The sequence below is a fragment of the Scleropages formosus genome, chromosome 18 (genome assembly GCF_900964775.1).
Source record: "Scleropages formosus chromosome 18, fSclFor1.1, whole genome shotgun sequence".
Classification (NCBI taxonomy): domain Eukaryota; kingdom Metazoa; phylum Chordata; class Actinopteri; order Osteoglossiformes; family Osteoglossidae; genus Scleropages; species Scleropages formosus.
In genome coordinates, this window is record NC_041823.1 from 13,690,430 (window position 1) to 13,715,940 (window position 25,511).

The 25,511-nt window shown below is 43.0% G+C and overlaps 1 protein-coding gene across 5 annotated transcripts in view; it reads right to left on the minus strand.

Moving 5' to 3' along the window:
* The window catches only part of dgkb (diacylglycerol kinase, beta), a 59,115-nt gene extending 38,018 nt beyond the window's left edge, over positions 1-21,097 (minus strand). For 2 of the 5 annotated variants that reach the window (XM_018740793.1, XM_018740789.1), the window contains exons 1-12: positions 14,780-15,221; positions 11,926-12,129; positions 9,382-9,458; positions 8,932-8,952; positions 8,695-8,842; positions 7,939-8,082; positions 4,743-4,792; positions 4,066-4,140; positions 3,807-3,926; positions 1,171-1,288; positions 814-902; positions 448-564 (exon numbers count right to left, since the gene is read on the minus strand). In XM_018740793.1, coding sequence (XP_018596309.1) covers positions 448-564; positions 814-902; positions 1,171-1,288; positions 3,807-3,926; positions 4,066-4,140; positions 4,743-4,792; positions 7,939-8,082; positions 8,695-8,842; positions 8,932-8,952; positions 9,382-9,458; positions 11,926-11,995 — 1,029 coding nt within the window. In that variant the 5' untranslated portion in view covers positions 11,996-12,129; positions 14,780-15,221. Of the gene's footprint in view, positions 1-447; positions 565-813; positions 903-1,170; positions 1,289-2,762; positions 2,815-2,956; positions 3,087-3,806; positions 3,927-4,065; positions 4,141-4,742; positions 4,793-7,938; positions 8,083-8,694; positions 8,843-8,931; positions 8,953-9,381; positions 9,459-11,925; positions 12,130-14,779; positions 15,222-20,362 lie in introns of those variants that run through there. The other 3 variants (XM_018740790.2, XM_029245989.1, XM_029245990.1) reach the window with 3 other exon arrangements.
* Between the last annotated feature and the right edge of the window lie 4,414 nt (positions 21,098-25,511).

Genomic DNA, 25,511 nt, shown 5'->3' on the forward strand with positions numbered 1-25,511 from the left:
AGGAAATGAGAGGGAATAGTGGGTTCACCATGTTTTTAATGACAAGACAGTGTAACTGCTAGCAGACAGATTTAGCAGTGATGTATTATACATGTTTGGAAGCATATTCACCTTGAAGACAATTAGATGCAAAGTATTTTTAATAATTTTGAAAACAATCATTAGATAGTGTCATTGTGTTCAGAACCTACTGAAGGAAACTGCACAGGCTTGCTGCACCAGTTTTTTAAAAGCTTGACTATGACAATAATTTTCTGCATATCTAACTAGAATGTATTTTTATACTGTAGTGTAATCAGGCTTATTTATATGCTAAATGTCCCATATACATGCTAAAGGTATAAGATGATACAAGAGCAGTGCTGTATAATGCAAAATGCAAATGAAAAGCTTTAAGCACTTTACCAATCAGACAATCAAGTAACAACTTCTCCTTTGTTGACTCACAGTGACTTGGCACCACACACAGTGAAGTCCAGTCAAACCCTGGTAACACTTGATGTTTTTGTGACACTTGTCACATTTGGTCGGGCAGTTTCCTTCCACCCAGAAGTGGTGCATCACCTTCATATATCAACCACAGGAAAATAAAGCAGAACAGAGAAACAAAAAAGTAAAAGAGGGTTTATAAATGCTGTTTTACAGACAAGAGTACCTGCTTATTAATTAAACCTTGGTAATGTGGTAATTCGCTATGCTAAATAGAAACATTTGCTGATAATTCCATTAGCTGAAAAGGAGCCCTTGGTCTAAGCTCTGTGGAACACGATTGTTCCGCACGTGCACATAGCGGAACGTTTCAATCGGACATACCTCTGTGTTCTTCTTGGACTTGACGTATGTTTTGATACAAGATGCAGGAGCTCGGGCCACACAGCGTTCGTGGACAGTATATTTGCAGACTGGAAAGAGACAGCAGGAAGCAAAAATTAATGCAATGGTTTATTTGAAGCACAAAACATTTTAAAGCAAGTCTGAAGGTAGGTGGTTGTGTGTATGGTTGGTTGGGGGTTGGAGATCCCCAAAGTTAGTGAAACAACCACTTATACCATTTCTGTGGCCAATAATTAATTACCAGTACTGTTCTCACAATAAGGCATAATTTACAAAGCCCTACTGTGAGCCAAGAGTGAAAATGCTCATAAATTGACTAAAATCTGGGATATTCACAGGAGCAGCAGAGTCCCTGCTTGCCAAGCCCAATCAGCATGTTGAGGCAAAGGTTGCAGTACGCCGGCTTGTTGAAGTGCTTCAGTCGCCACACATGCTGTCCATCATCTTTCACATTCTGAAGATCAGGCAAAAAAAAAAAAAGGTTTGACTCACTGTAGCTAGTTTAATGACAGAAGGAAAAAAAGCTGAAGACAGGGGACATTAATATTTATCATTCATATAGAACATACTCCATCAGTATACTCCATCATCACGGTTAATTGAGAAAGATGGATAAAAACAAATGACATTGTAATCAGTCTCCAGTAGCTGTCTGTTCTTATTTGTTGTGCTATTAGACTGATACACAATATGTAATCTAAGACAAGCATAGAAATGAGGCAAACTAAAGAGTATGGCAAAAAAAACAGTGGAACTTGGAAAAAAACAAAGCAGAACACAGACTCCCTCTTGTGGACACTTATTAAATTACCCTCTACCCTGATTGTGACACAGAATCCTGTAAAAGTAGTATTTAATGCATTTATTGTAACAAGCAGAAATACAAACGCGCCTAAATTTACTTTTACTGTAAATGTACAGTAGTAACTACTGCTGTAGTTAGCTCACAGGAAAACCTAAATACTCCTGAGCTGAAAATTGTTGCCACGACTATTTACACAAGTTGCCATCGCCCCCTTGTGGTGAAATGGCCAAATAGCACTTGAAATGGCTATAATATACTGTAATTGCAATTGTAATTGTAATTTTAACATAGTACCTGTATTCGGTTATTAATTATGGAAGGAATGTGATGCAATTTCTGTTACAAAAGTTTTGTTTACCTGTCAACAACCATACTTTTGCAGGTAAAACAGCGCTTAAAGTTTAGGAAAGGGCAGTCACTCAAATTTTAATGTCATAGGGTAATAGTTATTAAACAATCTGTCAAAGTTGACAAGAGACCTAAATAGCAATTACCGTTTACTGTAAGATGGGATTTCGCGTTAATCAGAAGAAAATGATGTATTACAAAACAATCATCATGATTGTTCATCATGACATGTAACATGATTATCATGTTACTAACATGATTTGCTTACGGCGCAGCAGTCGGAAGCGCATTATTATTATTATAATAACAACTAGACTATAGTACTAAAAGAGTAGGGTGGGCGCCCCTCAGCTTTTCTAAGGCGAAATTGGCAGTTTTTGTTCTTCTTCTGTCCTTCTTTTGTCATGAAGGCTCGTACTCACGTACACAGAATCGTGTTTATTCTATCATTTTATCCGCGACAGTCGAGTCGTCAGAGAAGTGAGTTCCCGTCCTCGCGCTGTTCGCGCCCTCGAGGAGCGCGGGCGGCGCACTGTCCATAAATAACGTCTAACTTGGAGTTTCTTTCGATTTCTAATTCACTACGTTTTACTAAAACTAAAAGAGGCAAATACTGACATTTGAAATATATTTTCTTGTCCCTTTATTTTCGTGCTTCAAAGTCTGGGATTTTAGAATGAAATAACCTGACAGACTGAAAAAAAAAAAAGCAGAGGGCCTGGCTGTGGGACTTGAACCTAAACTTCAGCAAGTATGCCCTTAGCGGCGACATTACCTCATTTTCACCCTTTCTTTGCACAGGATAGCGTCAGGAAAGGACAATTCACTCACACCAGTGCAGTGATACACACTAGACAAGTACTAGTCTAGTGTCTCTCAGCTGAGCCGCCCGCACTGACTGACACACACGACACTCTGTCTGTGCTCTGCTGCACCGCTCAGTGTCACACAGCCCGCGCGCGAACTGACCTGGCCCTCGCAGCTCACGACCTCGGGCGACATGAGGGTTGAACCCCAGCTCTGTGGGGAGCCCAACGTGACACGTTACAGCGGCTCCTCCGCGGCAAACTACGAACGGCCGCCTCACCGAGCGGGCCAGTGCCGCACGCGCCGAGGTGACGTCACGTGCGCGCCCGCACTTCGGTGTGAATGAACGAATAATATCAAAAGTAAAAAAAAAAAAAAAGCTAACGCCGAAATCAATGTTGATAGCAAAAGTATGCTTTACTTACTAATCTATTAACTGGAGTAAAACTAATCTTAATCCAGTGTGTCACCTTGGTGAATGAGGTGTGTGGGCTGGTACACTACATACATATAGAGTTCATTGGAAGTCGCTTGAGAAAACACACACGCTTTCTGAAACCACAGTCATTCATTGGGTTGGTGATCCATTCTGATCCGTAGAGTAAAAGAAAAAAAAAGTTTGAAACCACTTGTCCTGAGCGGGGGGTCACGGTGAACCGGAGCTTAACCCGGCAACGCAGGGCGCGCAGGGCTGGAGGGGGAGGGGACACACCCAGGACGGGACGCCAGTCCATCGCAAGGCACCCCAAGCGGGACTCGAACCCCAGACCCACCAGAGCAGGCACAGGCCAAACCCACTGTGCCACCGCACCCCCCTCTGCTTTGGAGAAAAGCGTCTTCTATGTAAATAAATGTAAATGTTAAGTCTGCCACGCAAAGAACTATAATAAAGTGTGCTAAAGTGTCAAAAGTGCTGAAATACATCATTGATTGATGCATTTATTTGATTGCTTATTTAGCTGACACCTTCTGACAATGTTAAGCTTGTACAATGAGCATAAGGAGCGCGTACGGTCTCCAGGCCGAGCAGCACGAGCAGTGGGATGGTGGTCATGCCGCCCTGGATCCACTCCTCCAGAGACACGGTGCCGTCCCGGTCGTAGTCGATTTCCCTCATCATGTCCTGCAGAATCTACACACAGAGTCACAGAGGAACATGTGGCACAGCGCTCTGCCCTTCCCGCATCACCTCATAACAGACATTATCAATCAGCACAAAGCCCAATAAAGACACAGTGCCTGTGTCTCTCTTATGTACTGTAGTAATTTACCGGCTTTAGTTCTGTGACATCCCATTCAAGATATTCTGCAACATGCATCATTTGAGAGATTATATGTTCCAACTCCTAAAAGGAAAAAAAGTGGCCGATTACAGTTCAGAAATTACAGTTTATCTTGTGTATTCTTTTAACTTTTTTTTTTTAAACAAAAAAAGAAATATACTAAAGATGCATATTTGACGATTTAATTGCATCTCCTTCACTGCGGGAGTTCAATTAGCGGCAGCCAGACTCTTGACAGACATGCAACACTCCAAGCGGGAAAAATAAGCTCCATGTTTATCTCTCCCACTTTTTATTTGGAATAGGTGAACAGTGGGTGGCCGATATTCTCTGTTAAAAAGAGATCGACCTGCAGAAAGTGATATAAAACATGTGCATGACGTTGAAGACAGAATAGATTTCAAGCATGTGCTGCTTGAATCTATTCTGTCTTTGCTGCCTACTTTTACTATGTCATGATTGTCACTGACTCAGTAAAACAAGTACTGCATATTATATAACGATACACTTAAGTAATAACCTAGTGGAAAAACAGGACTCCAGCAAATCATAATCTGCATAGTGCATATGCTATAACTTACATATTTGAGTTACTATCACTAATGCACCTGATTAACTTAGATCCATATTGAGATGAATCACAGAACATGCTGGAAAGTGCTTACCGAGCTGTCCAGAAAACCATTTCCATCAGTGTCATACAGGCGAAACATAACTGCAGAGGAAAGCAGAAGTTATTACAGATTGGATAGAAAATTAGTCATACGTAACAATATGCACCTTTTAAATGAATCATCTTGTCTGATGCACATTTATGATAAACGCAAGGCAGAAATTCAGCACACACACAAAAAGAACAATAGTAAAGTTTGTACTTTTAACTGATAGATTGTCAAAGATTTCCTTTTTTAATAAAGAAAAATTGTTGGGGTTTAAAGTATTTTCTGGTTTAAATACAAACAAATTCTCAGAATAGGCGAGTTAAAGCTGCTTTGGAACAATATATCTTGAGGTTTGCCTTCTCTGGACCATTGGTGCACATATCATGAAGGACACTGCTTCTAAAATGTGCCAAAGGTTGTCCTTTGTGTTAGATTTTTCCTCTAAATGATATGAGGTATACTTTTACGGTAATGGTGTTGTTACATGATGAGCCCTGAACGGGTCCTTTTGAATTTGGTCACGCTCTGCAGATAGGCAGAAAGAAAAATTGAATTTTAAAGGGGGACAGAATTCAGATTATATCAGAAAGAGCAGAAGAACACAGATCCCTTCAAAAAGGACACACAATGTCTGATATTTCAGATCATGGCAATTTGAACAGGCCCACAGCATGCACTGAATCCCACCGCCTTGTGAATCTGCTGCATCGCCATGGAAACAGGCAGCTCAGAAACTAGCACAGCGATTGGATACATGGAAAATTACATATTAAAAATGAAAATGACATATTAAAAAAGTCCAGATAAACTGTATGACAGGCTAAAAACAATAGGTTATTAAGATAAGGACTCTGTGTGAACCTTCATTAGCTGTCAGGCTTGTCAGACTGTCCCATGAGGACAAAGTGTTTGGACAATAAATTACATTTACATTTACATTTATCCATTTAGCAGACGCTTTTCTTCAAAGCAACATACATCTCAAAGAATACAATTTGTGCATTACATTAGTAGAAAGAGAGACATAGTTGCAGACATGTGATTCTTAAGTAAACCTAGTTTGTTTCTTTCCGCACCAGTGTTGATCCCACGAGTAGTTGCACAAAACTCACTCACACACACACACACACACACACACACACACACACACACACACACACACACACACACACACACACACACACACACACACACATTTTCAGAACCGCTTGTCCCATACGGGGTCACGGGGAACCGGAGCCTACCCGGGAACACAGGGGCGTAAGGCCAGAGGGGGAGGGAACACACCTAGGACGGGACGCCAGTCCGTCGCAAGGCATCCCAAGCGGGACTTGAACCCCAGACCCACCGGACAGCAGGACTGTGGTCCAACCCACTGCGCCACCGCACCCCCTGCACAAAACTCAAGATATACTAATCCTGATCTCCTTCCTACACATTTTTTTTAAAGGTACACAAACATTTACATGCAACACAGGAGTAGCGACTGTGTAAAGGCTTATCTGGGCATGAGCATAAAGTTATGGTGCATGAACATTTGCACCATACATGAGCTTGAGAGATCATGGGCGAAGTGAGTCCAGAAAAGTTGAGTTTTCAGACCGTTCTTGAATGTAGACAGAGTTTCAGCAGTTCTGAGTGAGAGGGGGAGGTCATTTCACCACAGCTGCACCTCAGCCAGAACCGAGAACCTCCATGCTTCACCTTTCGTGCGCGGGACCACCAAGCGAGCAGAAGTAGACGAGCGAAGGGATCTGGTTGGGGTGTAGTGGTTGATCAAGACCTGTAAATAGCTGGGAGCAGTTCTATTGATGCATTTGTAGACAATAACCAAGGTCTTGAATTTGATTCGGGCAGCTGTAGGAAGCCAGTGCAGAGAAATGAGTAGAGGAGATAGATGGGAACGCTTTGGCAAATCAAACACAACTCGTGCACCAGCATTCTTTATCAATTGTAGAGGTTTGATGGCAGTAGCAGGAAGGCCACACAAGAGAGAGTTGCAGTAGTCCAGATGGGAAGTCACCATGGCCTGTATAAGTAGTTGGGTAGAGTCAATTGTGAGATAAGGACGGATTCTGTGGATGTTGTGTAGGATGTATCTGCAGGTCCGGGTTGTGGCTTCGATGTGCCGAGAGAAAGACTTGAATCAATCATCACTCCTAGACTCTTAGCTGTGGAGGTAGACAAAATGAGTGAGTTGTCCGGTTTGATCGATAGATCATGACAGGAGGACAGGCCAGCTGGGATGTGAAGAATCTCTGTTTTGGAGAGGTTGAGTTAGAGGTGGTGATCAGACATCCATGCAGAGATGTCTGAGCAGCAGGCAGCAATGCGTGCAGAAATGTCTAATGCTCCAAGTGGAAAGGAGAGGAAGAGCTGGGTATCATCAGCATAGCAGTGGTATTTGAATCCATGGGAGGCTATGACTGGGCCGAGGAAGGAGGTGTAGATCGATAAGAGAAGAGGACTGAATACCAAGCCCTGTGGAACACTGGTTGAGAGAAGAAGAGAAGAAGAACGGGAGCTCCGCCAGACCACTTGATAGGATCTGCCAGATATGTAGGACTCAAACCATCTTAGTGCTGCTCCTTTGATCCCAAGTTGAATTAGCAGAGTAAATTAAATCAAATAAAATAACTTGCTTACAATGATAATAAAGAAGCAGTTAAATGTGTTGGGAACACAGAGTTGTCATGAGTTAGCACAGGGATCCGTAAAGAATATTATGTAGAATTTTTATATGATGTTACACACATTACAGGATTGACTTGATTGCTGAATGTGAAGTTTAAATTTGGTGCTGCCAAATTTCACATATCAGGGCCTTTCCTAAAACTTGAACAAGTAATATTGTATGTACAATTTCACTTATTTTATGATTGCGCTGTATGGTTCCCCCAATATTTTATTATCCACAGCTAGCTGAACAACACTGTTCATTAAATTAACAGGGGACAGTAAAATGTAAGCAGATGTGTGGTGGGAAAACCAGGAAAAATTACAAAGTACTAACCAATGTATCCAGTGTATATACTAAGTTTTTTAAAACTGACCATACTATATTTTTGTAAGGAAAGCAATGAGCAGTACAAGAAATTAGGTAGAAAAAGTCCCAAAGGTCTCTTGATTTAAAATACTGAAAATGCTTCCCATCTCAATTAAATAAATGGAGAGAAAGAAGAATATTGAGTATACCTACATTCAAGCTTGTCCTCTGGACGTCCCCCCTCCAACAGGGACAGATAACACACAATGTCCTTCAGCTGAACAGTGTCCAGTGGGTCCACCTTCGGCAGGTGCGGGACCCTCAGTGGTGTTGAGTTACCTTTAATAAGTTTGAGACCTGGAAGATGATGAGAACAAAAGAAAGAATATAAATTTGTTCTGAATAAATAGCCTCTGTAGCACAAAGCACCAATGTTGTCTTGCAGTGGCAACACAGTGGAATATGCGTAATTTTCTAAAATGTAGATTTACTGGAGTTCGCCAAAGACATCATGGTCATCACCGGCCCCTCGGAAAACTGCCAATGAGCCGTGCTGGTATAGCTTAAAATACGATAATTTAAAAAGCACTTTCTTATTTCAGTGTGAAGTGTCTAACCGTAAAGGATTTAGGAAGTGTTTTACTATCAAAGGTTTATGCTTGGTATATAAATCTCCCTGTGCCACAGTCTGTGTCCAGCACTGTACCTCATTAGTGAATATATCCACTTCTACTGAACACTCTTTTGACATGTTCTGTTTCTGCTGTGTGTAGGCCAAAACACAGTCTTATAGTGTTTCAGATCAAGTGAAAAAAAATCAGAAGAGTCTTTGCATTGATTGCATGCAATGGAGGATGCGAGCATGCATTTGTATTTTACACATTTGTCTCTTTTGTTTGCATTACATAATGAATAATTTGGGAGTTAGAGGAGTTCTGGAAGTTTGGAGCTGCGTTCGCCTCTATTTACCGGGGACTTTGGACTTTTCTGAGGCCGAAGGACTGGGCTCGTGGCCCTTGTTACTGAATGACAGGAACAGATGCTGGCAGAAGTCATCCGACAGCTCGCTCTCCAGAAACGTAGTCATGAAGAGCTTGAAGCCTTCAAAATCGATCTCCTGGAGCAAATATTGGAGGACCACCAGTCAGATGCTTGCCAGACCCATAATTTTGTAAGAAATTTATTTGTTTCCTGAAAGTCCATTACCTGCTTCAGTATTTCCTGCTTCTATGCAGCATTTGTTGGGGAAAATTATGCATAGTCTTTTAGTGTTTACAGAACTCATGAAGGAAGAAAGTATTTTATTTACCTATGGTTATTTATAAGAATCTTTTATGAAAATGTAATGTGATTTTAGCTGTAACTGTCTACAAATTACTTAGTGTATAGATTCATTCAATTTTTTTTAGAATTCTAACTCGATGGTCATGCAGTGAAGACATTTAAGTGATAAGTAATGTAGCCTGACAGCATAAAGCCGAATGGCATAACCTGTAACACTGACAAATTTATGCAATCAAAGGTATGAAAACAATTAATAAGTAAAGATTACACAAATGTCTTACTGTAAACTAAAGTTTATCATACGTGTTTTAAAATTATAAGGTCTAAAAGTAATTTACTGAGAGTCAGTCAAAACTGCAGCTGAAAAATTACCTCTTCGGAGTTATATTTGGCCAGCACCCCATCTCCATAAAACTCCTGCAGCACATCCTTCAGCTTCTTGGTTGAATCTAAAATGAGATTTTAGCACATTAAATTAACTAATTTACTGTAGTCTCTAGTTGCCAAACAGTTGAATGCAGTAAACATGAAGGGCTCTAAATTTAAAGCTAATGTTCAAACTATGACAGTAGAAAAAGTCGAAAGACAGAGTGTTCAGGTGGATTGGTGACTCTAAAATGAGCCATCATAGAGTGTGAGTGTGAGACAGACAGAGTGTGTTTCACTGATGTATGGATGAGTGACTCATTGTAAGTGGTATATCTAGCAATGTAAGTCACCTTGGTGAATAAAGCGTGAGAATAATGTATGATACTACTACACAGTGTTATTTTGGAGAAAAGTGCTAAATGAATAAATGTAAATGTAAACGTAGACTAAAACAGATGGGAATGTTTGAAAGTTACAGTTCTGTCTTTCATAAGTGTGACTGGGCTGGTGAGGAAAGTTTTTCTTTGACAGCACACCACAAGAAGCAGGTATTTTATGGAAGCAAAGAGAACACGCCGTGCTATTTTCGCACGAAAAAATAATTATGAGGAATTAAAGGGTCTGCTGACGTGAGTGACTGAGAGAATAATGGAGCACAGGAAAGCTGGAAGGAGAAATCTTGGCTTGCAAGAGGACTTTGGGCAGGGTTGTTTGAGGATAAAAGGAGAAAAGCCAATAGCAGAACATATTTAGATGTTTTTACCATCGCCTCATGGCTGATAATAACCTTAAAATCACCAGGTTGCCCCAGCCTGTGACCAGCAGGAGAAATTATCACCAAATCCCTGGCATGTAAACTGCATGTTTACTGTCAGCACGGTCTACACATCACCTCCCCAGCTCCAGTGCAGCACCATGCATGTAAAAACATAACCATGTGAGTGTTTGAGTTTGCTTTTAACACAAAAAACACTTCCAGGAACACAGCTGTATGGATGTGAATGAATGTGTTTCCATTGTACACTATATGTTTCTGGTCTCTTTTGGATGGATAGATAGATAGATAGATGGAAAGTGAGAGAGGTGGGAAGGGGAGGGGGCCTTTGGGACTAGGGGAGCTCCAGGTTGCTGTCTTGGGAACTGTGAGTTTCATAACCCGCCACATTATCAGAACCAAGCTCATTCTAACGCTTTACACAATTACAGAGGTTGGGGGGGGGGGGGGGGGTGCCGTCTCGCTTACGCTCCAACACGGAGTCGGTGAAGTGCAGCTGGAGAGCCGTTCACAGACAGCCACGCAATGCTGTCACAAAGCACAAAGCAATTAGCGTGAGGAATGTCACGACCAAGTTCAACATTTCCCCTGCAGAAGGCGGGGAGGGTTATTAATTATTGAAAAGGGCTCCCTGCATTTTGATTCCGTTAAAAGAAACACCCGGGTGTTGTAGATTTGATGGCTTCCTCATAGTGTTTCAGTTATGATCTTCATTATTACTCTCCATGCATTACTGTCACTGCATCTCTGGCTGCTTGCGAGGCATTGAATAAAATCCAGTAAGGGAGTTATGCATAAAAGAATAATGCATTCTATTGAGACTGCAAGGGAGAGACATCAAGTGTAAATTTCAGGATCTCTAGACACAGTTTGCTGAGCTGAAGTCCAAAGTCTCAAATGAAGGGAATCTATTAAAGTACCGGGGGTGGGAATCATAACTGTAATTGGCTGGAGCTGGAGCCCCGAATGAACCCAACTAAATGGACTGCCCCTGGGTGGGAACTTCTTTCTCTGCAAAACATTGCATTTCTTATTTCACCTTTTTATTTTACCTTTAATATTGGACTCCACATATTTTTTTATCTTACTTATTTATTTGATTATTTATTCTATTCTATTTACATCATTATATATTCCTCATATTTCTGTAGTATGTTTCTGATTTCTACTTTATTTGTATTGCCTTATTTATCTGTACTACGGAGGGCCGGGAAAGCATTTCACTGCACGTCGTACTAAGTATGGTTGTGTATGTGACAAATAAAACTGCTTGTTTTCTGAAAGTGCTTCTGCATAAATTATTGCACACCATTCATCCTGAGAATGTTTCTCAGTGTGAAGTTATTTAGGAAATTAAGATTAAAATATTAGTTAATGGGGGTGCGGTGGAACAGTGGGTTGTGCCGGGTCCTGCTTTCCAGTGGGTCTGGGGTTCGAGTCCCGCTTGGGGTGCCTTGTGATGGACTGGCACCCTGTCCTGGGTGTGTCCCCTCCCCCTCCAGCCTTGTGCCCTGTGTTGCCAGGTTAGGCTCTGGCTCCCTGTGACCCCCAAATGGAACAAGTGGTTCAGACAGTGTGTGTGTATATTAGTTAATTAGAAAAAAAGCCTGGTATGAAGAGGCCAGTAAGATTGTGTTTACAGATCCTGGTGAATTAGGAGAGGGAGGAAAGCCTGCAACAAGCAAAGACTCACACGCAGCCACCTACATTATGCAAACTCTCCAACCCACTCGCGCGCGCGCGCACACACACACACACACTCACTCACTTACACTGTGTGTACTCCTGTAGCTGGGCAAACTCCGACGGGCTCAGGGTGACCCACTTCTCCTGGTTTGTCATGGCGGTGAGTGAAAAGATTCACAGCTAGGTCCCCCAAAATGTCATCGGGCTGGACCTTTGACCCGAAGAGGTGACAAAGCGCTCCTTCTCTCCACCCTCCGGGCTCCTGCTCTTCACTCAGACCTGCTACGTTTCTGAGAAGAAACAGAAGCCACATGTAGCAGTGCAGTTGCTCCTCCTGTCGGAGATGTTCACGCACGAAGGGCCCCACGTCCACACAACGAACCATGTTCGCAAACTCCGCACGCTTATAGACACGACAACAGGCTATTGAAAATATGAAAAGAGACACATTCTGGGAGAAAACTTCGGCGCCTCCAATCGACGCCGCATTGCTAAGAAGCTAATATTTTCACAAGTTGGTATGTGGCGTCTCCGCATATCAGATTTACTTAGACGTCGTTGTGAATAATCAACATCAAAAACACCGAACCATAGTATATGCTGATGTTTATGATGAAAATTTCTTGAAAATATTAGTGATGTGACAGCTTCCTTATTCTGCGATGTAAACAAGCACATTAAGAGTGCGATGTGTTAAATATTTCGAATAGAGGGATGGATGCAGTCACAAGCTCCGCTTGGGCATCTGCGACGTGTTACGGCAAGTGTCTCGGAAGGGCTGTGTTTATACACCAGCGCTGCTTTTCTGGCTGTTAAGCTAATTGGCGTTTTAGTCCGAAAGCGGAGGTGAAGCTGGCTGATGTTTCTGTGTGGCGATAACATGCTGTGAGTTAAGCCAGAGGTCATCGTGTACCGTATTTCCATAGCAAGCTTACTGTTACCTTCACGTTAGTGTCTCCATCTCCTAGCAATCTCTCTCTCGTCCACGCTCCTGTGCACGTTTGTGCCCTTGCTTTTTCCAGGTGGGAAATAACGTACGGACCAGCTTATGCAGCGATTGTTTGAGCGAGTCATATAATGGACCCATCCTTTCTTCTGCTCCCCTGGCACAGTGATGCCGCCCGATGGGCCTCACCTACGCTATTTCATACAAAGATCGTACACTGGCGGGGCTGTTCACATGAGGCTCCCCACACGCTCCACCAGACCTCGCTGTCCTTTAAAAGACAAGGATACGCAACGAGTCCACTCGGAGAACCAGGATAGAAAACATGCGCAAGCGTGTGTTGACACAGCAGCTAAGGAACTGGCCTTGCTCGGGCCTCGCTGCAGCCTTCGGCGAGCCACAGTACATCCTTCGAGCTAGTAAGCGTCGCATCACCTCAATAGCATACCGTAAAACAGCATTCCGTGCAGGAATTTACCCTGGACGAGGGTGGCTCCTGACTTTACTATGACCGCTTTGCTGGAGTAACTCTCAGTAACTGTCACTCCTTAGTGGTAACATATGTTTCCTGCAAACACGTTTAGTCAACATTCGTTCGGGGCTGTTTGGAGAACCTGTTTCATGTTTAAACCCAGAACTGTACCGTATTATTAAATATAATAATTTAGTTCTCTCCAAGGACTTCTGCAATAATGATTTTTTAAAATTACTTTTAAGATCCTTGGAGTCTTTGATTGTGCCGGAAGGCATCGTCACGATTCTGTTTTTCATAAGCTGTGCTTCTCTGTAGTTACCCCCTTGTTTGTAATATTGGTAACTGCTGTCTTGTGCGAATAACTATAAACTTTCAGTCAGCTTTTTTACAAGTCAGTCCCGGCAGCTCTTCTGATCCTCCTGCCGAAATGCTCAGCTTGAACTGACCTCCGTGGAGCAGCATACTAGTTGTACGGGAAACAGATCCCTCCGTGACGTATCTGCTCAGTTCATCCTGGCCCTGATGTTGCTGTGCCCATATTAACCTCGAAGAAATTCAGTGCACAAGGAAATATTTAATCTTATGTTTTCTATACCGCATTTTCTAAACCAGTTACTGTGTTGCAGCGAAGCTACCTTACACATATTTCTTCAAATTTTACATGTTTTACTGTGCCTGAGAAGGTCACTAGGATAACTATTTAATTTTGTGTGTACGGTATCTATGTACCGTATGTTTACGTAACTATGAAGTTTTAATAGTTCCACTTGTACTTAATATGTGACGCAGCAGTCTGTAGAGTTGAAGACTACAACAGAGGCCTATAGTTGGCAGCCTGTAGTTAGAATGAAGGTGGACATAAGTGAAGAGAGCAGTGACTCTTCTTTGTTTCAGGGTCTGTCCTGGGGGGACCACAACTGTTCTCATATATATTTGACTATTTCAGCCCATTGGCACCATGTGCAGTGGAACATGGGGAATATACCCTGCCTTTATGCATCCACTCTTTGCATATTACTTGGCATTAACTCAAGCCTACTTTTACAAGTAAGGATAATACCGCATCCACCATTCTTTGGTTTCAGTGGTGACATTTAATAAATAAATAAATAAAAAAAAAAATCAGTTTTTATGCATACATAAAGCATATGCTCTGGTCTGCTCCATGACGCAATCTTTAGAGATCACACCTATTTTTCAGGCAAACTGAATGCAAAATATATTACGTGAAATCCTCAAGCACGGCCAATATGGCGAGATACAAAGAATGACTTTTTGATGGAGAAACGAACCCTAAATGCACTGTGAGCAATGGAGAGAAGTAACAGCAGCTGGTACGGTGGTCTCTTTCAGTGGATATAACTGCAGTATTTATACCAGCAGGGGAGCCTGCTGCAATCCCACTAGTTACACAACTAATGAAATACCAGCTCAAGCAGCAACACCACTGTCTCTGGAAAGAAGAAAGTCCTCATCCTCACCCGTGCCACAATATTAGAGACATTAGCATTCCACTCACCTGCAGGCTCAGTCCAGCCAGCGAGACGAGGTGGCTATGTTCCCATTGAGATGTTTACAGATGTTGCAGACCAGCACCACCAACGCTGCGCTCTGCGCTGGTCTCCAGGACACCCGGGCGGTGAGCTGCCGTGTCGCGTGTATGTGAATGTGAGACCGAGCGTGTGTATCAGAGTGCTGTGTGGCACCAAAGAGAAGCAACGGCAGAGCCTCCCCTTTCCTACGTGCTTCCTGCGAGCGCGTGTGTGTCAGTGAACAGAGCAGCATCCGTCTCCTCTGCTCTCCTGAAATGATCGTTTCCCACTCTCCTGCTGATGTCACAACCCCCCCACACCCCTCCTCCACACATGCTCAGGGCCCTCTTCTCTCATCAGCCTCTGTACTTCCAGTTCCTAGCACATTTCCATTAACACACTGCACAGCTGGTAATGGCCAGCAACACATCAGGCTGTTTAGACATTACTCTAGATTAAACATAAATCAGGATTAATATTCTCAGATCTGTTTTGATCGTAAGTGAATCAGCAACAGAGCTGTGGTTAGAAAGCCCCAGTCTATGCCACCCCAAAAAAGGGATTGCAGGACAGATTCCAGTAGCTGTCATTCCCGCATAACACATTTTGTTCCTGTTGACAACACTTACAGTAAATTATAAACTAGGTCTCAAGTAAATAATATATCTTCGTATTAACCTGAAATTAACAAAGCGTAAATCACACAAATTTCTGCAACAGCCCTGGTTGGAAAATGTTACAAAATGTTTTAAAAATGTTGGACGTAAAAACGAATCCCTAAAAAACAGCCCCGGTGTTGTTTGCACTGCAAATGTAAGTACAGTACAAAGAATACTGGTGTGACAGAACTATTCAACAGTTATCATCACAGTCTTCAGATGCTGAATAGAGATGTACGTGTGACTTCATCAGACTCTGAAGACGGGATGATCTTGTCACATGAGCAAGCTGCTGGCACCAGCAGACAATAGCTGTCACACTTTAAATGACAAAGGCACACACCATTTCAAACATGGAATGAAGAAAACATCTAAAATATTCATATTCAACAAACAAAAACAACATGGCATTTACTACAAGCTCTGTAATACATTTAAAACAACTTGTATGGATCAAGTGGTAAACTTCATTCACCTTTAATTGCATTTGCTACAAAACACTCAAACTGAATTATATGTTGTTTTCATGCAAAAAAAAAAAATTAAAGAAAAATAAAAAAATATTCTGTGCATAAGTGTTCAAACTCCACACATTAATATTTGATAGAACCAGCTTTTACTGCAATTACAGCATTAAGAATTTTGTGCAGTTTGAGACTGATTTTGACACAGCTATGAAATAGTGCCACAGATTCTCAACTGGACTGAGATCAGGACAAAGCTATTATAGTGTTGTTTTGGCTTTGAATCATTGTCTTGCTGAATGGTGAACTTTCCTCCAAGTTTTAGTTTTTCAGCAGAATGAAGCAGGCTCTCCTGCAGTATTTCCCTGTATTGTACATGCACTACACATAGTGCTTTGACTTGGTTGAAAAGCACAGTCTTGGTCTAATCTGACCACAAAACCTTTCCCACATTACAACTGGGTCACACTCATGCTTGCTGGCAATCTCCAGATTTACTTTGAGATGGCTGTTTTTGAGAAATGGCTTCTTTGCACCAATCTTCTTTCTGCAAACCTAGCACTGCCCATACCTCAAGAAACAACATCCCTCCAGCAAAGTGGGGACAACTGGTAGCATAGTGGTTAGTGCTACTGCCTTAGGACAGAAAGGTTACATGTTCTTTTCCAACCCGTGGCTGTATTACCCTTGAGCAATGAAACTTAACATAAATTGCTCCAGTAAAATTACCCAGCTGTATAAATGGATAAATAATAGTTAGTACCTTAACGTTGTAAGTTGCTTTGGAAAAAGTGTTAAAAGCAAAATGAATAAATGTAATTATGGTGGTGGCAGCATAATGCTGTGGGGTTGCTTTTAATCAGCAGGCACTGGTAGTTGATAAGGCATAAGGAAGAATGTTTGAAGCAAAATACATGGAAATGCTACAAGAGAACATGATTCAGTTTATGTGGTTATGTGTTTATGTGTGCGAAGTACACAGAGAGTCACACATATGACTTTTTTCATAATGAGTGCCTTAGAAAAGTACTGAATCACCAATAATTCACACACACACATTTTCAGAACCACTTGTCCCATACAGGGTCGCAGGGAACCGGAGCCTACCCGGTAACACAGGGCGTAAGGCCAGAGGGGGAGGGGACACAGCCAGGACGGGACACCAGTCCATCGCAAGGCACCCCAAGCGGGACTCGAACCCCAGACCCACCAGAGAGCAGAACTGTGGTCCAACCCACTGCGCCACTGCACCTCACCAATAATTCATTTTACTGAATCACCAATAAACTATATGAATATGTAAAAGAATAATAATATGTGGTTTGCAACTACAGAAAGATTTGATAGGAAGTTGGAAGGGGGAAACAACTGAATATGTTAATGCTGTTTACAGCTGCTTTTGTAATTTAGTCTTGCCAAGACTAATAGATCTGAAATAGTATGCTTCAATCAGAGAATCACGTCTCAGTACTGAATTTTCCCCCATGTGGCCTTAGGATCTGTGTCAGAGTGTAAACAGCTGTTAGTCATTCAGCGGCAACTTGTGTCTGTGGCCTTGGGCACATGTTCCCAACACAAGTCATAAACCACTGTCCATGTGAAAACTAAGCAGGAATCTCAGAAACATATCGAAATGTAAACTCTACCACCTGTGCCAAAATAATTTTCTAACCATAAGGAGAAAAAGTAGATGCAGCATTATGGTTTCAATTCAGAATAATAACATGTTAAGCAAGAGGTTTGTACACATATGGTTCGAGACAGAATGGTGCAGATCGGACTTCCCTGCCTGCTAGTTTGACACTGAGAGGAAGCGACGGAGCATCTGATTCTCATCCTCCTTCCTGTCGACTGCTCCATTCCAGAAAATGGACACCCTGATGAATGACAGTCACTGTCATTAGACAACCTCTGCAAGCCCAAAGAAACAGGCACTCCATGCACGGGCCATGTCAGTTCGGAAGATGAATCAGCAGGCACCGGTTGCTTTTTCTTCAGCAAGTATGAATAACTGATACTACATGCAAAAAGGAAAAAAAAAAAAAATGCATCCGAATCTATAAGACTGTCCCCTTGGTAAAACTCAGACAGGTCACTGCTGGAAAATAATCAATAGAGGCTTTTTCAGCAGTGATGTTCTGCGATCTTTCATCTCTCCTGTAAATGTGCTCGCCGTTGAAGGGACCCAGTTGGGCTGATGTGCAGCCAAGGTGTAATTGCTCAGCATGCTCTACGAGGGCTCTATTTTTAGAAGACTAATGTGTGGAAATCCAGCAGAATGTCATAAATAATAGCAGCAAGACAGTCGCATTGGTCACGGAGCTGGCTGTGGATTTACAAGGTTCTCAACTCTGGTACAAGAGTAAAGAGACACGGTACCTTAAAAAGCCTTCTGTGACAACGAGTTTTAAAAGCCACATATTTCACACTGATATTTAGTGCAAACTACAGTGGAAGCTGGTTGCTTTCAGAAAAACAGAGACAGGCATTTGGAATCCTACTTGGTATTCAAAGAGCACATAAATTTTGCTACAGTAAAAAGTATTTATATAGTACATCTAGTAGGAGCGTGTACCCGATTGTGTTATCCATTTGCAAGAACTGGCAAAAAGAAAACAAAGTTTCACAAACAGAACTCAAATACATATTTTTGGAACAACGCCGTAGCATCCCTTGAGACACCGCATAGAAAACATACCACCTGCCTTAATGCCTTAATTTCAAATTGTCTGTTTCCCTGTTAAAACCATTAAACAATATTTCATTAATTATCCTTCTGTTAATTTATTGTAATTATAATGCTAATTTATTCTGTTCTATGTTTAACAAGCAAAAAGGAACACATTTTTATTTGTGAAAATGCGTCAGTTTTCAAATGGATACTTCTGCAGACGAATTTACTTTATCATGAGTAAAAGACGAGAGTTATTTCTCAGCTAACATGATCTGAATCATCCAATTCATTCAGTTCGTACGTTGGCAACCCTGGCCAACGAAGTGCAAGCTCAGCTTGAACAAAAAAACACCACATAGAGGGGTAGAGCAGGACCATGAAGCACTACTTTAACATTTTTGAAGTAATTTATCTCAAACAGTAAAAGATCTTCACACCCCAGCGCTGTAAGCACATGCTTTTCTGAAGTCCTGATATTAACACTCACAAAAATGCATAACATCACTGTGATTTTTGCCAATTAAGTTGTTCTCAAAGTGCCGCGCTGAAAATTCTGAAGGACGTCATATTTTATCCATGTAACACTAAATAAGAGAGCAGTTTTTATTGATATTTTGCAATAGATCTGTCAGATGAATATTCACACAGTTAATATCTGCAGCTACAATAATTTATCTGCCATGATACTCAAAGAGAGCCCAAGGCCGGAACACTTGTTGCATGTTATTAAGGCCCTAATGCCGGGGAGTTGCCGTGACATTTGTCCTTAACTTTGAATTAAATGAGAAAAAAGTGTCTAAGCATCACGCTTTTGTGCCTTACATAACTTTTTCATTTATTTCAACGACGCGCAAACTAATCACGTTACGTAAAGATCAAAACAAACGACACGAATCCCTCCATCGGTTTAATATCAGTTTTCCAATAGCTGCGCTTCCAGCTGACATCGTGCATCATCAGTCAATTTCAAATAAGCTCTGACTGTTTCCTTCATTTTTTACATCCTCTTCGAACTTGGCCTTGTGCCTGTGGCTGATGCGGACGCGTCCAGCTCACACTGCACCCCTCTCAGCCTCCCGCGCAGCTGTGAACAACCTCATTTTCCATGGTGCCCTACCGCAGGTAATACATTATGTAATAAACCGTGGTTTCCACCTGCATAAAATATAAGTTGCACCGAAGACACAGTATGAGACAAGAAGCCCAAGCATGACTTTACGCTGGAGTGAACAAAGTGCCGTCGTTAATTCCCAAGCCATTCCACTGAGTGTTCTTCTGTAATACATTTTTCATTTTATTTATTCTGTTGTTCTGTTTTGTTCTGTCACAGTTCAGAGCGCTTCCTGCCCAAAAACATTCACCATGGAACCATGAGACAACAAGGTCAAACAGATACACCATATAGAGATATATTCATTTAAAGTGGGTATACATACGAGGCCCGGATCACTGAATAAGTACATTTTTTTTGAGGGTGTGGAACCTGCAGCCAGGTTGGCTTCTTCAATGCGTTATGCATCGTGTGGGTTGCGCTCGGGCCCAGCGGTTCGCGTACATCCCCGGAGGAGAGCGCAGGAGCATGAGGTGTGTGCCGATCGACAGTTTTGTACAGCCCCGTACCGGACCTCTGCTTAACCGGGTCCGACCTCGTTTGACCTTGTTCTTGTGTACCTACCTATTTGCTCCGGCAGCAGGGAAATCGCGATCGAGTGACGGAATATGGCGGCAAAGTGGACACGCGGGAATTCGAGGCGGGAACAGGGGGCGTCTCACCTTATCTGTGGGGTCTTCGCCTTCCCTACCTTAAACGAAAAGTACACCGCGATGTTGTGTCAAAGCACGACCCGCCCTGTGCCATGATGACAGTTGGCGAACTGCGCAGACAGACGAGAAGAATGACTCACTTAGACATACTGCACTGGGGAGGTGGAAAATGACGCTATGTCCCAGGCCAGGGCCATCTGCTCCCTTTGAAAAACACGGCGAAAACGATTTTTGTAAGCATTGCGGAAATGAAGGGAGAATTACATGAGATATTCATGCCATGCGCAGCTTCTCGCTCCGTGATCATGGAGAAAGCAGGTGCAGATTTGCAGCTGGATTTCTGTAACCGGACTTGGAGGTAGGCGTCCGCCTCGGAAAGAGATTACGGAAGCAGATTATCCGCATTGCGTAATCCTGAATTTGAGGTGAGGTACGAGGTGTCAAACGAGGTGCTGCCGAGGAGGGAGGCGTCGCATCCCCGGTCACCGCCGATTGCGTTTGCGCTTCGGTGAGATGCAATATCTCACAAGCCCCCCCCTCATCGGCCGCTCATCTCCCGGGAGAACAACTGTCACATCGGATCAGAGCAGCGGAGGCGAACGATTGCCGTTACGTAGAATGAAAGCAGCGTAAATACAAGGAGAGTCGCTCATCGCCATGAGGAAAATTAGCCTTTGCTTCATTGCAACCCCCCGCTTCTTTCGACAGACTTCTTATTTTGGAACCTGCGCTTCTATCTTTAGCTCCTAAAGGAAGACGGTATAAAAAAGTTTCAAAATATATATATATATACTGCGTATATGCAGTCCGCTTTGCGCGGCTAATGGAGCACGGCCCATGGAAAATGCCACCAGATGGCACAGACAGAATGTGAAATTACACTGTAGATATTCGATTGTTTTAGAAATATGTCAAAACACATTTCTGAATATTTCAGGAACTCATATGATGACTTTCTGGTACAGCATTTGAATTCAGAGGCTGTTTTAAATTTAAATAATTTAGTCTGCTATAACTGCAAATACAGTCTTTTACATTATTCATTCTAAGAGATTCCAGACTGTTGTTCTCAGACCGAGCGGAGTAAGACGAATCTGCACATTTACTTACCAAATTTATATTCCAAATGCTGTGCAACCGTTACACATAATAAACCTGAAAATTTATATTTAGGGGCTCGAAAAGTTTTAGTGTGGTTATAAATGGTACATTAATCTGTGATATTTAATTCCATAAATTAACAAAAATGAAATCGATAATATGGATAACTTTATTGCATGGCTATTAAAAAAGAAAAAAAAATAGATAGCTGGGTGTAGATTAATTTAATTTATACTTTATTGGTTGTGTCAATGGGGGGTGCGGTGGCGCAGTAGGTTGGACCGCAGTCCTACTCTCTGGTGGGTCTGGGGTTCGAGTCCTGCTTGGGGTGCCTTGTGATGGACTGGCGTCCCGTCCTGGGTGTGTCCCCTTCCCCCTCTGGCCTTACGCCCTGTGTTGCCGGGTAGGCTCCGGTTCCCCGTGACCCCGTAAGGGACAAGCGGTTCTGAAAATGTGTGTGTGTGTGTGGTTGTGTCAATGGGGGGTGCGGTGGCGCAGTGGGTTGGACCGCAGTCCTACTCTCTGGTGGGTCTGGGGTTCGAGTCCTGCTTGGGGTGCCTTGTGATGGACTGGCGTCCCGTCCTGGGTGTGTCCCCTTCCCCCTCCGGCCTTACGCCCTGTGTTGCCGGGTAGGCTCCGGTTCCCCGTGACCCTGTCAGGGACAAGCGGTTCTGAAAATGTGTGTGTGTGCGGTTGTGTCAATGTAACCGGCCACATGAAGATACACACTGCAGAAAATCGGGCAGACCACATATACAACGGGCCACATCCGCACTACAAATTTTAACACGCTATAAATCTACTGATAACACCGTGGTGGTTATTATTAGCCTCATGATGTTCCACAAAATCATAACAACAAGTCACACGGCCGCGCTGAGCTGCGCCACGGTTTTAAAATACACGTTTGCCTCGAAAAAGTCTGCCGAAGTCCATCGCTTCTGAGTTGCGAGACATTTGTTTTCCATCGAGGAAATAGCTCAGGGCTCGAGCCGAAGGAGTGCGGCGGACTAAGTGAACGTCGGGAGGCGACAGCGAACTGGACTTGAAGCTCTCCTGATCGCCGGTCCTTGCGCAGCTATTTTCAGGATGAAAGCTGATCGGCCACAGGATGCCCTTCTCCTTTAAACGAATGTGACCGACTGCCTTTTTCAGTGTACATCAAGATGCGTGCGGGGGGGTGAATGCTGATTGCCTATATTATGAGTCCCCCCCCCATCGAACCCCAGTCATAAAACCATACAGAGAATAAACAGAACACACTGGATGTAGAAGCGTACATGGAATTAAGGATAAAGTGGGTAAAGCGGGTACCCACAGACAGCGTGCTTGAATGTTTTGCCTCCCAAACTGCCCTTTATGTAAAACTGAACCAGTTCGCATGTAAGGCTACACTGTCCACATATTAATTGTCATGTTGCTGGCCAAGATGAGTCAGAGACGAACGAAGTCGTCCGTTGCCGGATTGCAGGCATCTGCTGTAAAACTTCTCGCTGTTCGAGTCGTGCGAAATATGGAGTGTTCTGTGATCAATCGACTTGGCTGCGTTCCTGCGTGAGTCAGAAGCCAAGTTCTGGAAACTTTTCACGAGACCGCGTGCGGGGAAAAAAGTGTTCGGCCGCTGCCTTCAGACAGACACGGGAACAAGCTGTTAATCATTCCGCAAAGAGAGATTTCAGTGTTTTTTTTTTTTTTTTTTTACAGAGATTTCAATAAATCAGCGTAATCCACGAGCAGAAACACAGCATCACACAGCATGAACGTCAGCGTGCCGTAAGGCTGTGGAATAAATTCGATCCCATACTGTAACAGCAGACTGAGTTAAAGCCACAGGTCCACGTGAAATATATCGCTTGCCTTTTATGCAAAGTTTCTCTTCTTGTGTCATTAATCGGTGCGATCAATCAACTTCAGCCAACTGACGGCACGATGCGGATTGAGGAAACGCCACCGAACATGCAGTACAAGGCAGCGAGCTGCTTTCAGTTTGTTTTCTGATCCTGACCTCTTTCCGTTGTCGGCCCTGCTGTGGCTGACAGATGGGGCCCTGAAACATGTTCGTGAAAAGACGGTGCCTACGAACTCACACAGCAACTTTCGCCCAAGAAATAAATGTCTTCTAGACGCAGTTAGACTCATGGCATTGATTTCTGCAAAGAAATTTGCTGTTCCGTCGCATGCAAACCTCATAATATGGAAGCAAAGCCAGTAGTGAATGAATATGAATTAACGCTGCTTTATGGGACAGCAATGAATGACAGCACTCTTTACCTGTTTTTTATTTCCGTGACATTTTCACGGCAAAATCACGGTTATACCGGCAACTCTGGCAAATTCATTACACTTTTTGAAGGTAGTTTTATGGTATTTTCAAATGGTAATATCATGGTACGTTTCAAACCGTCAGCGAACTGTTTCCTACCGGAGGGAGGTGTGATGGTGCAGTGGGTTTGGCTGGGGTTCGAGTCCCACTTGGGGTGCCTTGAGACAGACTGGCATCCCATGCTGGGTGTGCCCCCTCCCCCTCCAGCCTTGTGCCCTGAGTTGCCGTGTTAGGCTCTGGTTCGCTGCAACCCCGCTCGGGACAAGCGGTTTCTTTCAATGTGTGTGTGTGTGTTTCCTACTGGGGGCAAAATACAGTAAATCTCCATTGTTGCACAAATGACATCAGGTGAAACAGTTTTAATTGATTTTATAGCTTTTTAAATCCCTGTTCAGGCCTATTACAAAAAAATACAAGCAGCTAACCTACGTTGATGATAAATTTTATGTATGCAGTAATAATTGGTTGCAGAGCAAGCTCATAATTAGAGGAGCGCATGTCAGTACTGAACCTTGATAACTGACAATCTTAGTCGCACGCTGCACTTCAGTCAAACCATCGAGCGACATCATTATTTCTTTAAGCGTCTCCGCAGGTCTATTTCTCCACTAATGAACACATTTTAATTTTCCCAGTAGAGAAATGTAAACCTCATTTGCATCCAATTTCTTGAGAGAGAACAGGGGCCATTTGGGCCTCGCTGACCTACAGTACGTTGCCCCTAAACCTCCACATTACTGGGCATTTCAGAACCTTCAACAACTAATAATGGATCATTCAAACAACTGATATTGCATAGCGATAGGGCTACTAACTGTCACCTTATTCTTGAAAAGCGAACGACCGTTACTGCCAGCAGAAGAAGGAGGTACATCGTTGTGTTTAGCATTGTTATGAATGCCGACTTTTCAAAGCCGATCGTGCCAGTTACCATCCCGGGTATCTGAACTGCAGCAATGTGAAGTACGGTGCTGTATATTAACGATGGTCAGTGGAACATCGACTCGCCGCTTTGATGTAATTGCAGAGCGACTCCAGAACGCGGTGGAGAGCTTCGAAAGACCCGCAAGCATTAGTGCATCACAGTGAATCGTGTTAATTATGGTAAACCCACATTTCTTAATTCCAGTCCGCTACGGTTTACTTAATCCAGCTAGAATAGGACTAAAAAGCAGTCCCTTGTTTTCTCCCTGTTGTTCCTCACTTTATTTTTGGAGTAATGCTTTCCAGATCTAAATTACAGAGAACATATGATAATAAAGTAGAAATGCATTTTTAAAATTACCGCGTGCCAGATGACTGGAATATCAGGCTGGCGTATTTTGAGAAAATGACCTCAGAACTAGAGGGAAAGCAAGGGGCAGCTGACAGCGCCGACCCGCAATGTAACATAAGCGCTGTGTGATGAACGCAGGCGTTTTCCGTAGGAGGATGTTCCTTCAGCCAGGGCCTTGGAGAGCGCAGGACTCATCAGGCAGCATGCAGGTTCTCCTGCTTCCTTCACATGAGGGCCTCCAGCCTTTCTTGCACTACGCATCAATGGACTCAAATGCATAACCAAGTGTAAGGTTTGCCATCTGGGGCTTCACTTCATAAAAAAGACATTAAAAATTTTAACACGGAAACCCAAGTGTCTCTGTTATCCTTCCTTTGCGCAGCTGTTTGCAGAACACAGCAGTGATAAACGAAATAGACACCAGCCTGAAATATTCGCAGAAAAACAGACAAAGAATG